General features: G+C 50.5%; 1 protein-coding gene across 1 annotated transcript in view; it reads right to left on the reverse strand.

The window, feature by feature from the left end:
- The window catches only part of sspo (SCO-spondin), a 1,206,999-nt gene that overhangs the window by 1,088,032 nt on the left and 102,921 nt on the right, over positions 1-16,046 (reverse strand). Inside the window, 1 exon segment of the mRNA XM_072468611.1 lies at positions 14,973-15,111. Coding sequence (XP_072324712.1) covers positions 14,973-15,111 — 139 coding nt within the window.

Here is a 16,046-nt window from a genome sequence, read left to right on the forward strand (position 1 = left end):
GATTCTCCGGCCCGCATGGGCCGAAGTCCCGCCGCTAAAATGCCTGTCCCGTCGGCGTAGATTAAACCACCTACCTTACCGGCGGGGCAAGGCGACGCGGGCGGGGTCCTGGGGGGGACGCGGGGCGATCTGGCCCCGGGGGGTGCCCCCACTGTGGCCTGGCCCGCGATCGGGGCCCACCGATCCGCGGGCGGGCCTGTGCCGTGGGGGCACTCTTTCCCTTCCGCCTTCGCCACGGTCTCCACCATGGACTCTCTCCACTGCGCATGCGTGGGAAACTGACAGCGGCCGCTGACGCTCCCGCGCATCCGCCGCCCGGAGATGTCATTTCTGCGCCAGCTGGCGGGGCAACAAACGCCGTTTCCGCCAGCTGGCGGGGCGGAAATTCATCCGGCGCGGGCCTAGCCCCTCAATGTTGGGGCTCGGCCCCCAAAGATGCAGAGCATTCCGCACCTTTGGGGCGGCGCGATGCCCGACTGATTTGCGCCGTTTTGGGCGCCAGTCGGCGGACATCGCATCGTTTCCTGAGAATTTCGCCCCAGATTAGCAAGTCAGAGGTCAGTAAAGAGGCTAAAGCCAGTAAGGTACTGGATAATAAACTCAATGTGACTCGGGGGAAGAGTAGACAGGGAAGAGATGATGAACGCAAAGGGACAGGTGGTCGGAGGTGCATTTGTTTCAATGCGAGAAGTGTAGCAGGTAAGGCAGATCAATTTAGGGCTTGGATTAGTACCTGGGAATATGATGTTATTGGTATTACTGAGACTTGGTTGAGGGAAGGGCAAGATTGACAACTAAATATCCCAGGGTATAGATGCTTCAGGAGAGATAGAGAGGGAGGTAAAAGGGGTGGAGGAGTTGCATTACTGGTCAGAGATGATATCACAGCTGTGATTAAGGAGGGCACGATGGAGGATTCGAGCACTGAGGCAATATGGGTAGAGCTAAGAAATAGGAAGGGTGCAGTAACATTGTTGGGACTTTACTACAGGCCACCCAAAAGCGAGCGTGAAGTAGAGGTACAAATATGTAGACAGATTATAGAAAATGTAGGAGCAATAGGGTGGTCGTGATGGGGGATTTTAACTTCCCCAACATTGAATGGGACTCATGTAGTGTTGGAGGCTTAGATGGAGCAGAATTTGTAAGGAGCATCCAGGAGAGTTTTTTAGAGCAGTATGTAAATAGTCCAACTCGGGAAGGGGCCATACTGGACCTGGTATTGGTGAATGATCCTGGCCAGGTGGTTGAAGTTTCAGTCGGTGATTACTTTGGGAATAGCGATCACAATTCCGTAAGTTTTAGAATACTCATGGACAAGGACGAGAGTGGTCCTAAAGGAAGAGTGTTAAATTGGGGAAAGGCCAAGTATAACAAAATTCGGCAGGAGCTAGGGAATGTGGATTGGGAGCAGCTGTTTAAGGGCAAATCCACATTTGAAATGTAGGAGTCTTTTAAGGAAAGGTTGATTAGAGTGCAGGACAGACACATCCCTGTGAAAATGAGGGATAGAAATGGCAAGATTAGTGAACCATGGATGACGGGTGGAATTGTGAGACTAGCTAAGATGAAAAAGGAAGCATTCATAAGATCTAGGCGACTTAAATCTGATGAAGCTTTAGAGGAATATCAGGAAAGTAGGACAAATCTCAAACGCGCAATAAAGAAGGCTGAAAGGGGTCAAAGAACAAAGAACAAAGAAATGTACAGCACAGGAACAGGCCCTTCGGCCCTCCAAGCCCGTGCCGACCATACTGCCCGTCTAAACTACAATCTTCTACACTTCCTGGGTCCGTATCCTTCTATTCCCATCCTATTCATATATTTGTCAAGATGCCCCTTAAATGTCCCTATCGTCCCTGCCTCCACTACCTCCTCCGGTAGTGAGTTCCAGGCACCCACTACCCTCTGCGTAAAAAACTTGCCTCGTACATCTACTCTAAACTTTGCCCCTCTCACCTTAAACCTATGCCCCCTAGTAATTGACCCCTCTACCCTGGGGAAAAGCCTCTGACTATCCACTCTGTCTATGCCCCTCATAATTTTGTATACCTCTATCAGGTCGCCCCTCAACCTCCTTCGTTCCAGTGAGAACAAACCGAGTTTATTCAATCGCTCCTCATAGCTTATGCCCTCCATACCAGGCAACATTCTGGTAAATCTCTTCTGCACCCTCTCTAAAGCCTCCACATCCTTCTGGTAGTGTGGCGACCAGAATTGAACACTATACTCCAAGTGTGGCCTAACTAAGGTTCTATACAGCTGCAACATGACTTGCCAATTCTTATACTCAATGCCCCGGCCAATGAAGGCAAGCATGCCGTATGCCTTCTTGACTACCTTCTCCACCTGTGTAGCCCCTTTCAGTGATCTGTGGACCTGTACTCCTAGATCTCTTTGACTTTCAATACTCTTGAGGGTTCTACCATTCACTGTATATTCCCTACCTGCATTAGCCCTTCCAAAATGCATTACCTCACATTTGTCCAGGTTAAACTCCATCTGCCATCTCTCCGCCCAAGTCTCCAGACAATCTAAATCCTGCTGTATCCTCAGACAGTCCTCATCGCTATCCGCAATTCCACCAACCTTTGTGTCGTCTGCAAACTTACTAATCAGACCAGTTACATTTTCCTCCAAATCATTTATATATACTACAAAGAGCAAAGGTCCCAGCACTGATCCCTGTGGAACACCACTGGTCACAGCCCTCCAATTAGAAAAGCATCCCTCCATTGCTACCCTCTGCCTTCTATGGCCTAGCCAGTTCTGTATCCACCTTGCCAGTTCACCCCTGATCCCGTGTGACTTCACCTTTTGTACTAGTCTACCATGAGGGACCTTGTCAAAGGCCTTACTGAAGTCCATATAGACAACATCTACTGCCCTACCTGCATCAATCATCTTAGTGACCTCCTCGAAAAACTCTATCAAGTTAGTGAGACACGACCTCCCCTTCACAAAACCGTGCTGCCTCTCACTAATACGTCCATTTGCTTCCAAATGGGAGTAGATCCTGTCTCGAAGAATTCTCTCCAGTAATTTCCCTACCACTGAAGTAAGGCTCACCGGCCTGTAGTTCCCGGGATTATCCCTGCCACCCTTCTTAAACAGAGGAACAACATTGGCTATTCTCCAGTCCTCCGGGACATCCCCTGAAGACAGCGAGGATCCAAAGATTTCTGTCAAGGCCTCAGCAATTTCCTCTCCAGCCTCCTTCAGTATTCTGGGGTAGATCCCATCCGGCCCTGGGGACTTATCTACCTTAATATTTTTTAAGACACCCAACACCTCGTCTTTTTGGATCACAATGTGACCCAGGCTATCTACACCCCCTTCTCCAGACTCAACATCTACCAATTCCTTCTCTTTGGTGAATACTGATGCAAAGTATTCATTTAGTACCTCGCCCATTAGTATTCATTTAGTACCTCGCCCATTAGTATTCATTTAGTACCTCGCCCATTGTCATGAAATATCTTTGGCTAACAGGGTTAAGGAAAATCCCAAAGTCTTTTATTCGTATACAAGGAGCAAGTGGGTAACTAGAGAAAGGATTGGCCCACTCAAAGACAAAAGAGGGAATTTATGCGTGGAGTCAGAGGAAATGGGTGAGATTCTTAATGAGTACTTTGCATCGGTATTCACCAAGGAGAGGGACATGACGGATGTTGAGGCTAAGGATGGATGTTTAAATACTCTAGGTCAAGACGGCATAAGGAAGGGGAAGTTTTGGGTATTCTAAAAGGCATTAAAGTGGACAAGTCCCCCGGTCCGGATGGGATCTATCCCAGGTTAATGAGGGAAGCGAGGGACGAAATAGCTGGGGCCTTAATAGATATCTTTGCAGCATCCTTGAGCACGGGTGAGGTCCTGGAGGACTGGAGAATTGCTAATGTTGTCCCTTTGTTTAAGAAGGGTAGCAGGGATAATCCAGGGAATTATAGACCTGTGAGCTTGACCTGTGAGCAGTGGAAGGCAAACTGTTGGAGAAAATACTGAGGGATAGGATCTATTCACATTTGGAAGAAAATAGGCTTATCAGTGATAGGCAGCATGGTTTTGTGCAGGAAGGTCATGTCTTACAAACCTAATAGAATTCTTTGAGGAAGAGACAACGTTAATTGATGAGGGAAGGGCTGTAGATGTCAGATACATGGACTTCAGTAAGGCGTTTGATAAAGTTTCCCATGGCAGGTTGATGGAAAAAGTGAAGTCGTATGGGGTTCAGGGTGTACTAGCTAGATGGATAAAGAACTGGCTGGGCAACAGGAGACAGAGAGTAGTGGTGGAAGGGCGTGTCTAAAAATGGAGAAAGGTGACTAGTGGTGTTCCACAGGGATCCGTGCTCGGACCACTGTTGTTTGTGATATACAGAAATGATCTGGACGAAGGTATAGGTGGTCTGATTAGCAAGTTTGCAGATGATACTAAGATTGGTGGAGTTGCAGATAGCGAGGAGGACTGTCAGAGAATACAGCAAAATATAAATAGATTGGAGAGTTGGGCAGAGAAATGGCAGATGGAGTTCATAGAACATAGAACAATACAGCGCAGTACAGGCCCTTCGGCCCACGATGTTGCACCGAAACAAAAGCCATCTAACCTACACTATGCCATTATCATCCATATGTTTATCCAATAAACTTTTAAATGCCCTCAATGTTGGCGAGTTCACTGCTGTAGCAGGTAGGGCATTCCACGGCCTCACTACTCTTTGCGTAAAGAACCTACCTCTGACCTCTGTCCTATATCTATTACCCCTCAGTTTAAAGCTATGTCCCCTCGTGCCAGCCATATCCATCCGCAAACTCCATTTGCCACCTCTCAGCCCAGCTCTGCAGCTTCAATCCAGGCAAATGCGAGGTGATGCATTTTGGAAGATCTACTTCAAGAGCGGACTATACGGTCAATGGAAGAGTCCTGGGGAAAATTGATGTACAGAGAGATCTGGGAGTTCAGGTCCATTGTACCCTGAAGGTGGCAACGCCGGTCGATAGAGTGGTCAAGAAGGCATACAGCATGCTTGCCTTCATCGGACGGGGTATTGAGTACAAGAGTCGGCAGGTCATGTTACAGTTGTATAGGACTTTGGTTAGGCCACATTTGGAATACTGCGTGCAGTTCTGGTCGCCACATTACCAGAAGGATGTGGATGCTTTAGAGAGGGTGCAGAGGAGGTTCACCAGGATGTTGCCTGGTATGGAGGGTGCTAGCTATGAAGAAAGGTTGAGTAGATTAGGATTGTTTTCGTTGGAAAGACGGAGGTTGAGGGGGGACCTGATTGAGGTCTACAAAATTATGAGAGGTATGGACAGGGTGGATAGCAACAAGCTTTTTCCAAGAGTGGGGGTGTCAATTACAAGGGGTCACGATTTCAAGGTGAGAGGGGGAAAGTTTAAGGGAGATGTGCGTGGAAAGTTTTTTACGCAGAGGGTGGTGGGTGCCTGGAACGCTTTGCCAGCGGAGGTGGTAGAGGCGGGCACGATAGCATCATTCAAGATGCATCTAGACAGATATATGAACGGGTGGGGAACAGAGGGAAGTACATCCTTGGAAAATAGAAGACAGGTTTAGATAAAGGATCGGGATCGGCGCAGGCTGGGAGGGCCGAAGGGCCTGTTCCTGTGCTGTAATTTTCTTTGTTCTTTGTTGTTCTTGTTCTTCCGAGTCCAGATGACCCTTTGTCAAAGCTCAGAGCTCTATTCTCTCCCTGCAGATGCTGCCAGACCTGCTGAGATTTTCCAGCATTATCTCTTGAGTCGGTTAGTATTGTTCTCGCTGGAGTTCAGAAGAATGAGAGGGGTTCTCACAAGGCTGGACAGAGTAGAAGCTGGAAGGATGTTCTCGATGGTGGGGGTGTCCAGAACCAGGGGGCCCATCCTATTCATGTATTTGTCAAGATGCTCCTTAAACGTCACTATTGACATAGATAAGCTGCAGCGCTGGGCTGAGAGGTGGCAAATGGAGTTTAATGCAGAAAAGTGTGAGGTGATTCATTTTGGAAGGAATAACAGGGAGACAGAGTACTGGGCTAATGGTAAGATTCTTGGCAGTGTGGATGAGCAGAGAGATCTCGGTGTCCATGTACATAGATCCCTGAAAGTTGCCACCCAGGTTGATAGGGTTGTGAAGAAGGCGTACAGTGTGTTAGCTTTTATTGGTAGAGGGATTGAGTTTCGGAGCCATGAGGTCATGTTGCAGCTGTACAAAACTCTGGTGCGGCCGCATTTGGAGTACTGCGTGCAATTCTGGTCGCCGCATTATAGGAAGGATGTGGACGCATTGGAAAGGGTGCAGAGGAGATTTACCAGAATGTTGCCTGGTATGGAGGGAAGATCTTATGAGGAAAGACTGAGGGACTTGAGGCTGTTTTCGTCAGAGAGAAGAAGGTTAAGAGGTGACTTAATTGAGGCATACAAGATGATCAGAGGATGTGATAGGGTGGAAAGTGAGAGCCTTTTTCCTCGGATGGTGATGTCTCGCACGAGGGGACATAGCTTTAAATTGAGGGGAGATAGATACAACAAAGAACAAAGAAACGTACAGCACAGGAACAGGCCCTTCGGCCCTCCAAGCCCGTGCCGACCATGCTGCCCGACTAAACTACAATCTTCTACACTTCCTGGGTCCGTATCCCTCTATTCCCATCCTATTCATGTATTTGTCAAGATGCCCCTTAAATGTCCCTATCGTCCCTGCTTCCACTACCTCCTCCGGTAGCGAGTTCCAGGCACCCGCTACCCTCTGCGTAAAAAACTTGCCTCGTACATCTACTCTAAACCTTGCCCCTCTCACCTTAAACCTATGCCCCCTAGTAATTGAACCCTCTACTCCGGGGAAAAGCCTCTGACTATCCACTCTGTCTATGCCCCTCATAATTTTGTATACCTCTATCAGGTCTCCCCTCAACCTCCTTCGTTCCAGTGAGAACAAACCGAGTTTATTCAACCGCTCCTCATAGCTAATGCCCTCCATACCAGGCAACATTCTGGTAAATCTCTTCTGCACCCTCTCTAAAGCCTCCACATCCTTGTGCGCCTGTGTCACTGTGCGCCTGTGTCCCTGTGCGGTTGAATAAACTCGGTTTGTTCTCACTGGAACGAAGGAGGTTGAGGGGCGACCTGATAGAGGTATACATAATTATGAGGGGCATAGACAGAGTGGATAGTCAGAGGCTTTTCCCCAGGGTAGAGGGGTCAATTACTAGGGGGCATAGGTTTAAGGTGAGGTGTCAGAGGTAGGTTCTTTACTCAGAGAGTAGTAAGGGTGTGGAATGCCCTGCCTGTAACAGTAGTGGACTCGCCAACACTAAGGGCATTCAAATGGTCATTGGATAGACATATGGACGATAAGGGAATAGTGTAGATGGGCTTTAGATTGGTTTCACAGGTCGGCGCAACATCGAGGGCCGAAGGGCCTGTACTGCGCTGTAATGTTCTATGTGTCGGTCACAGAGACACAGGGGCACAGGGACACAGGCGCACAGGGACACAGGCGCACAGGGATACAGAGACACAGGTGCACAGGGACACAGGCGCACAGGGACACAGGCGCAAAGAAGAACAGGGGCACAAGGACACAGGCGTGCAGGGACACAGGCACACGGGGACACAGGCGCACAAGGACACAAGGACACAGGCACACAAGGACACAGGCGCACAAGGACACAGGCGCACAAGGACACAGGCGCACAAGGACACAGGCATACAGGGACACAGGCACACAGGGACACAAGGACACAAGGACACAGGCGCACAAGGACACAGGCGCACATTGACACAGGCGCACAGTGACACAGGCGCACAGTGACACAGGCGCACAAGGACACAGGCACACAAGGACACAGGCACACAAGGACACAGGCGCACAAGGACACAGGCGCACAAGGACACAAGCGCACAAGGACACAAGCGCACAAGGACATAAGCGCACAGGTGCACAGAAGAATAGGGGCACAAGGACACAGGCACACAGGGACACAGGCGCACAAGGACACAGGTGCACAGTGACACAGGTGCACAGTGACACAGGTGCACAAGGACATAGACGCACAAAGACACAGGCGCACAGGGGCACAGGGACACAGGGGCACAGGGACACAGGCGCACAGGGACACAGGCGCACAGGGACACAGGCGCACAGGGACACAGGCGCACAGGGACACAGGCGCACAGGGACACAGGCGCACAGGGACACAGGCGCACAGGGACACAGGCGCACAGGGACACAGGCGCACAGGGACACAGGCGCACAGGGACACAGGCGCACAGGGACACAGGCGCACAGGGACACAGGCGCACAGGGACACAGAACATAGAACATAGAAAATACAGCACAGAACAGGCCCTTCGGCCCACGATGTTGTGCCGAACCTTTGTCCTAGATTAATCATAGATTATCATTGAATTTACAGTGCAGAAGGAGGCCATTCGGCCCTTTGAGTCTGCACCGGCTCTTGGAAAGAGCACCCTACCCAAACACAACACCTCCACCCAACACCAAGGGCAATTTGGACATTAAGGGCAATTTATCATTGGCCAATTCACCTAACCCGCACATCTTTGGACTGTGGGAGGAAACCGGAGCACCCGGAGGAAACCCACGCAGACACGGGGAGGACGTGCAGACTCCGCACAGACAATGACCCAAGCCGGAATCGAACCTGGGACCATGGAGCTGTGAAGCAATTGTGCTATCCACAATGCTACCGTGCTGCCCTTAAGAACAAATAAATCTACACTATATCATTTTCCCGTAATCCATGTACCTATCTAATAGCTGCTTGAAGGTCCCTAATTTTTCCGACTCAACTACTTCCACAGGCAGTGCATTCCATGCCCCCACTACTCTCTGGGTAAAGAACCTACCTCTGATATCCCTCCTATATCTTCCACCTTTCACCTTAAATTTATGTCCCCTTGTAATGGTGTGTTCCACCCGGGGAAAAAGTCTCTGACTGTCTACTCTATCTATTCCCCTGATCATCTTATAAACCTCTATCAAGTCGCCCCTCATCCTTCTCCGCTCTAATGAGAAAAGGCCTAGCACCCTCAACCTTTCCTCGTAAGACCTACTCTCCATTCCAAGCAACATCCTGGTAAATCTCCTTTGCACCTTTTCGAAAGCTTCCACATCCTTCCTAAAATGAGGCGACCAGAACTGTACACAGTACTCCAAATGTGGCCTTACCAAAGTTTTGTACAGCTGCATCATCACCTCACGGCTCTTAAATTCAATCCCTCTGTTAATGAACGCGAGCACACCATAGGCCTTCTTCACAGCTCTATCCACTTGAGTGGCAACTTTCAAAGATGTATGAACATAGACCCCAAGATCTCTCTGCTCCTCCACATTGCCAAGAACTCTACCGTTAACCCTGTATTCCGCATTCATATTTGTCCTTCCAAAATGGACAACCTCACACTTTTCAGGGTTAAACTCCATCTGCCACTTCTCAGCCCAGCTCTGCATCCTATCTATGTCTCTTTGCAGCCGACAACAGCCCTCCTTACTATCCACAACTCCACCAATCTTTGTATCGTCTGCAAATTTACTGACCCACCCTTCAACTCCCTCATCCAAGTCATTAATGAAAATCACAAACAGCAGAGGACCCAGAACTGATCCCTGCGGTACGCCACTGGTAACTGGGATCCAGGCTGAATATTTGCCATCCACCACCACTCTCTGACTTCTATCGGTTAGCCAGTTCGTTATCCAACTGGCCAAATTTCCCACTATCCCATGCCTCCTTACTTTCTGCATAAGCCTACCATGGGGAACTTTATCAAATGCCGTACTAAAATCCATGTACACTACATCCACTGCTTTACCTTCATCCACATGCTTGGTCACCACCTCAAAGAATTCAATAAGATTTGTGAGGCAAGACCTACCCCTCACAAATCCGTGCTGACTATCCCTAATCAAGCAGTGTCTTTCCAGATGCTCAGAAATCCTATCCTTCAGTACCCTTTCCATTACTTTGCCTACCACCGAAGTAAGATTAACTGGCCTGTAATTCCCAGGGTTATCCCTAGTTCCTTTTTTGAACAGGGGCACGACATTCGCCACTCTCCAATCCCCTGGTACCACCCCTGTTGACAGTGAGGATGAAAAGATAATTGCCAACGGCTCTGCAATTTCATCTCTTGCTTCCCATAGAATCCTTGGATATATCCCGTCAGGCCCGGGGGACTTGTCTATCCTCAAGTTTTTCAAAATGCCCAACACATCTTCCTTCCTAACAAGTATTTCCTCGAGCTTACCAATCTGTTTCACACTGTCCTCTCCAACAATCTCGCCCCTCTCATTTGTAAATACAGAAGAAAAGTACTCATTCAAGACCTCTCCTATCTCTTCAGACTCAATACACAATCTCCCGCTACTGTCCTTGATCGGACCTACCCTCGCTCTAGTCATTGTCATATTTCTCACATATGTGTAAAAGGCCTTGGGGTTTTCCTTGATCCTACCCGCCAAAGATTGTTCATGCCCTCTCTTAGCTCTCCTAATCCCTTTCTTCAGTTCCCTCCTGGCTATCTTGTATCCCTCCAATGCCCTGTCTGAACCTTGTTTCCTCAGCCTTACATAAGTCTCCTTTTTCCTCTTAACAAGACATTCAACCTCTCTTGTCAACCATGGTTCCCTCACTCAACCATCTCTTCCCTGCCTGACAGGGACATACATATCAAGGACACGTAGCACCTGTTCCTTGAACAAGTTCCACATTTTGCTTGTGTCCTTCCCTGCCAGCCTATGTTCCCAACTTATGCACTTCAATTCTTGTCTGACAACATCGTATTTACCCTTCCCCCAATTGTAAACCTTGCCCTGTTGCACGCACCTATCCCTCTCCATTACTAAAGTGAAAGTCACAGAATTGTGGTCACTATCTCCAAAATGCTCCCCCACTAACAAATCTATCACTTGCCCTGGCTCATTACCAAGTACTAAATCCAATATTGCCCCTCCTCTGGTCAGACAATCTACATACTGTGTTAGAAAAGCTTCCTGGACACACTGCACAAACACCACCCCATCCAAACTATTTGATCTAAAGAGTTTCCACTCAATATTTGGGAAGTTAAAGTCACCCATGACTACTACCCTGTGACTTCTGCACCTTTCCAAAATCTGTTTCCCAATCTGTTCCTCCACATCTCTGCTACTATTGGGGGGGCCTAAAGAAAACTCCTAACAAGGTGACTGCTCCTTTCCTATTCTGACTTCAACCCATACTACCTCAATAGGCTGATACTCCTCGAACTGCCTTTCTGCAGCTGTTATACTATCTCTAATTAATAATGCCACCCCCCCACCTCTTTTACCACCCTCCCTAATCTTATTGAAACATCTGTAACCAGGGACTTCCAACAACCATTTCTGCCCCTCTTCTATCCAAGTTTCCGTGATGGCCACCACATCGTAGTCCCAAGTACCGATCCATGCCTTAAGTTCACCCACCTTATTCCTGATGCTTCTTGCGTTGAAGTATACACACTTCAACCCATCTCCGTGCCTGCAAGTACTCTCCTTTGTCAGTGTTCCCTTCCCCACTGCCTCATTACACGCTTTGGCGTCCTGAATATCGGCTACCTTAGTTGCTGGACTACAAATCCGGTTCCCATTCCCCTGCCAAATTAGTTTAAACCCTCCCGAAGAGTACTAGAAAACCTCCCTCCCAGGATATTGGTGCCCCTCTGGTTCAGATGCAACCCGTCCTGCTTGTACAGGTCCCACCTTCCCCAGAATGCGCTCCAATTATCCAAATACCTGAAGCCCTCCCTCCTACACCATTCCTGCAGCCACGTGTTCAACTGCACTCTCTCCCTATTCCTTGCCTCGCTATCACGTGGCACCGGCAACAAACCAGAGATGACAACTCTGTCTGTCCTGGCTTTTAACTTCCAGCCTAACTCCCTAAACTTGTTTATTACCTCCACACCACTTTTCCTACCTATGTCGTTGGTACCAATGTGCACCACGACTTCTGGCTGCTCACCCTCCCCCTTAAGGATCCTGAAGACACGATCCGAGACATCCCTGGCCCTGGCACCCGGGAGGCAACATACCTTCCGGGAGTCTCGCTCGCGACCACAGAATCTCCTATCTATTCCCCTAACCATTGAATCTCCTACAACTATTGCTTTTCTATTCTCCCCCCCTTCCCTTCTGAGCCCCAGAGCCAGACTCAGTGCCAGAGACCTGTCCGCTAGGGCCTTCCCCCGGTAGGTCATCCCCCCCAACAGCATCCAAAACGGTATACTTGTTTTGAAGGGGAACGGCCACGAGGGATCCCTGCACTGTCTGCCTGTTTGTTTTTTTCCCCCTGACTGTAACCCAGCTATTCTTGTCCTGTACCTTGGGTGTGGTTACCTCCTTGTAACTCTTCTCAATCACCCCCTCTGCCTCCCGGATGATCCGAAGTTCATCCAGCTTCAGCTCCAGTTCCCTAACACGGTCTTTGAGGAGCTGAAGTTGGGTGCACTTCCCGCAGGTATAGTCAGTGGGGACACCGGTGGTATCCCTCACCACCCACATCCTACAGGAGGAGCATGTAACTGGCCTAGCCTCCATCCCCTCTTACCTGACAGAATATAGCTGCCCTGTGGACTAACTAGATCTCCGCCCTCCGACTCTGCTCCCAGTCAGCTACACTTTCTGTAAACTCCTGGCTCTCTTCGCACTCTTTGCGGAAATGTCGGAAACAAAATGAAAGGAGCACCTTACTCCCTCCTCACCTAACTCCCTCGGTCACCAAACTCTCACTATCGCACTCAAAAAGCACCAAATTCAGCACTCCCTCAGTCACCAAACTCTCACTATCGCACTCAAAAAGCACCAAATTCAGCACTCAGTGCAAACAAAGTCTGCACTGTAGGGGATCACTTTTATACTGTGAATCTAGCCTCTGAAAACTGGCCTAATCCAATTAACTAATTAACAAGCTCCAGCTGCAAGTGCCTACAAGTAGAAGCCTGTTTAAAGCTGATTGAAAACTCACCTTCTTCTAAACCAAACAGCAACTTTTAAGTTAATTGACTAAATAAAAGAAAGACTAAACTTTAGATAAAAATGAAGCCTTATACTCCCTCGGTCACCAAACTCTCACTATCGCACTCAAAAAGCACCAAATTCAGCACTCAGTGCAAACAGGGACACAGGCGCACAGGGACACAGGCGCACAGGGACACAGGCGCACAGGGACACAGGCGCACAGGGACACAGGCGCACAGAAGAAAGGGGCACAAGGACACAGGCGCACAGGGTCACAGGCGCACAGGGACACAGGCGGACAGGGACACAGGCGCACAGACAAAAGGGGCACAAGGACACAGGCGCACAGGGACACAGGCGCACAGGGACACAGGCGCACAAGGACATAAGCGCACAGGCACACAGGTGCACAGAAGAACAGGGGCACAAGGACACGGGGACACAGGCGCACGGGGGCACAGGCGCACGGGGGCACAGGCGCACGGGGACACAGGCGCACGGGGACACAGGCGCACGGGGACACAGGCGCACGGGGACACAGGCGCACGGGGACACAGGCGCACGGGGACACAGGCGCACGGGGACAAAGGCGCACGGGGACACAGGCGCACGGGGACACAGGAGCACGGGGACACAGGAGCACGGGGACACAGGCGCACAGGGACACAGGCGCACAGGGACACAGGTGCACAGAAGAAAGGGGCACAAGGACACAGGCGCACAAGGACACAGGCGCACAGGGACACAGGTGCACAGCGACACAGGCGCACAGACGAAAGGGGCACAAGGACACAGGCGCACAGGGTCACAGGTGCACAGGGACACAGGCGCACAGGGACACAGGCGCACAGGGACACAGGGGCACAGGGGCACAGGCGCACAGGGACACTGGCGCCCAGGGACACCGGCGCCCAGGGACACAGGCGCACAGGGACACAGGCGCACAGGGACACAGGCGCACAGGGACACAGGCGCACAGGGACACAGGCGCACAGGGACACAGGCGCACAGGGACACAGGGGCACAGGGACACAGGCGCACAGGGACACAGGCGCACAGGGACACAAGCGCACAGGGACACAGGCGCACAGGGACACAGGCGCACAAGGACACAGGCGCACAGGGACACAGGCGCACAGTGATACATGGACACTGGCGCACAGTGACACAGGCGCACAGGGACACAGGCGCACAGGGACACAGGGACACCAGTGCACAGGGACACAGGGCCAAAGGCGCCCAGGCGCACAGGGACACCAGTGCACAGGGACACAGGCTCACAGGGGCACAAGGACACAGGCGCACAGGGACACAGGGGCACAGGGACAAATGCGCCCAGGCGCACAGGGACACAGGCGCACAGGGACACAGGGCCAAAGGCGCCCAGGCGCACAGGGACACCTGTGCACAGGGACACAGGCGCACAGGGACACAGGCGCACAGAAGAACAGGGGCAAAAGGACACAGGGACACAGGCGCACAGTGACACAGGCGCACAGGGACACAGGCGCACAGGGACACAGGGGCACAGGGACACAGGGGCACAGGGACACAGGGGCACAGGGACACAGGGGCACAGGGACACAGGCGCACAGGGACACAGGCGCACAGGGACACAGGCGCACAGGGACACAGACACAGGGACACAGAGACACAGAGACACAGGCACACAGAGACACAGAGACACAGGCACACAGGGACACAGGCACACAGAGACACAGGGACACAGAGACACAGAGAAACAGGGACACCGAGACACAGGGACACAGACACAGGGACACAGACACAGGGACACAGAGACACAGGCACACAGAGACACAGGCACACAGAGACACAGGCACACAGAGACACAGGCACACAGAGACACAGGCACACAGACTCTTGGTGTATTGACTCTCACTTGTGATTGCACAATCCAGTTGACATAACCCTTCCTCTCATACTGTTAATTCCGAGGATAATTCTCTTACCTCCACTAATATGTATTCACAGCTGCCATGGAAGGAGTAGCGTTTGCGATCAAACGTGATGTAGTGAGTGTTTCCGATCAATGTACATTCAGCCGCACATTCATTGTGAGAACAGAGCCAGTGGCCTCTGCGACACACACTGCAAAGAATCAGAGACAAACGGTGACATTCCTCAATCAGCTCCTTCGGGAAACAGGCACAAAGGACACAGGAAATAGAAGCCGGAGGAGGCCATTCAGCCCCTCGAGCCTTCTCCCCCATTCATTATGATCATGGCTGATCATCAAGTTCAATATCCTGATCCCGCTTCCCCCCATATCCCTTGATTCCTTTAGCCCCAAGAGCGATATTATTGGGATTGAAGGTGGATAAATCTCCAGGGCCGGATAATCTCCATCCCAGAGTACTTCAGGAAGTGGCCCTGGAAATAGTAGATCCATTGGTGGTCATTTTCCAAAATTCTTTGGACTCTGGAATGGTTCCTACAGATTGAGAGGTTAGCGAATGTAACCCACGATTCAGAAAGGGAGGTAGAGAGAAAACAGGGAACTGTAGACCAGTGAGCCTAACGTCGGCAGTGGGGAAGTTGCTGGAATCCATTATCAAGGATTTCACAGCACAGCATTTGGAAAGCAGGGGTGTAATCAGACAGTCAGCATGGATTTACAAAAGGGAAATCATGCTTGACAAATCTACTGGAATTCTTTGAAGATGTAACTAGTTGAGTTGACCAGGGAGAACCGGTGGATGTGGTTTATTTAGACTTTCAGAAGGCTTTCGACAAGATCTCACAGAGCAGATTAATGTGTAAAGTTAGAGTGCATGGGATTGTGGGTAGTGTCTGGAGATGGATAGACAGCTGGTTAGCAGACAGGCAGTGACTAGTGGGGGTACCGCACGGCCCTGTGCTGGGACCCCAACTATTCACATTATCGATTAATGATTTGGATGAAGAAGACTTCCGCTGGCGGCCATGGAGGAGTAGGTCGCACAGTTGGTCGCTCTCGCCTGTGACGGACTTTTGGACCTTTTTCTCCTGTTTTTTCCCGGATTTTATTGGATAAATCGGTGAAG

This window comes from Scyliorhinus torazame, chromosome 11, assembly GCF_047496885.1.
Source record: "Scyliorhinus torazame isolate Kashiwa2021f chromosome 11, sScyTor2.1, whole genome shotgun sequence".
NCBI classification, from domain to species: Eukaryota; Metazoa; Chordata; class Chondrichthyes; order Carcharhiniformes; family Scyliorhinidae; genus Scyliorhinus; species Scyliorhinus torazame.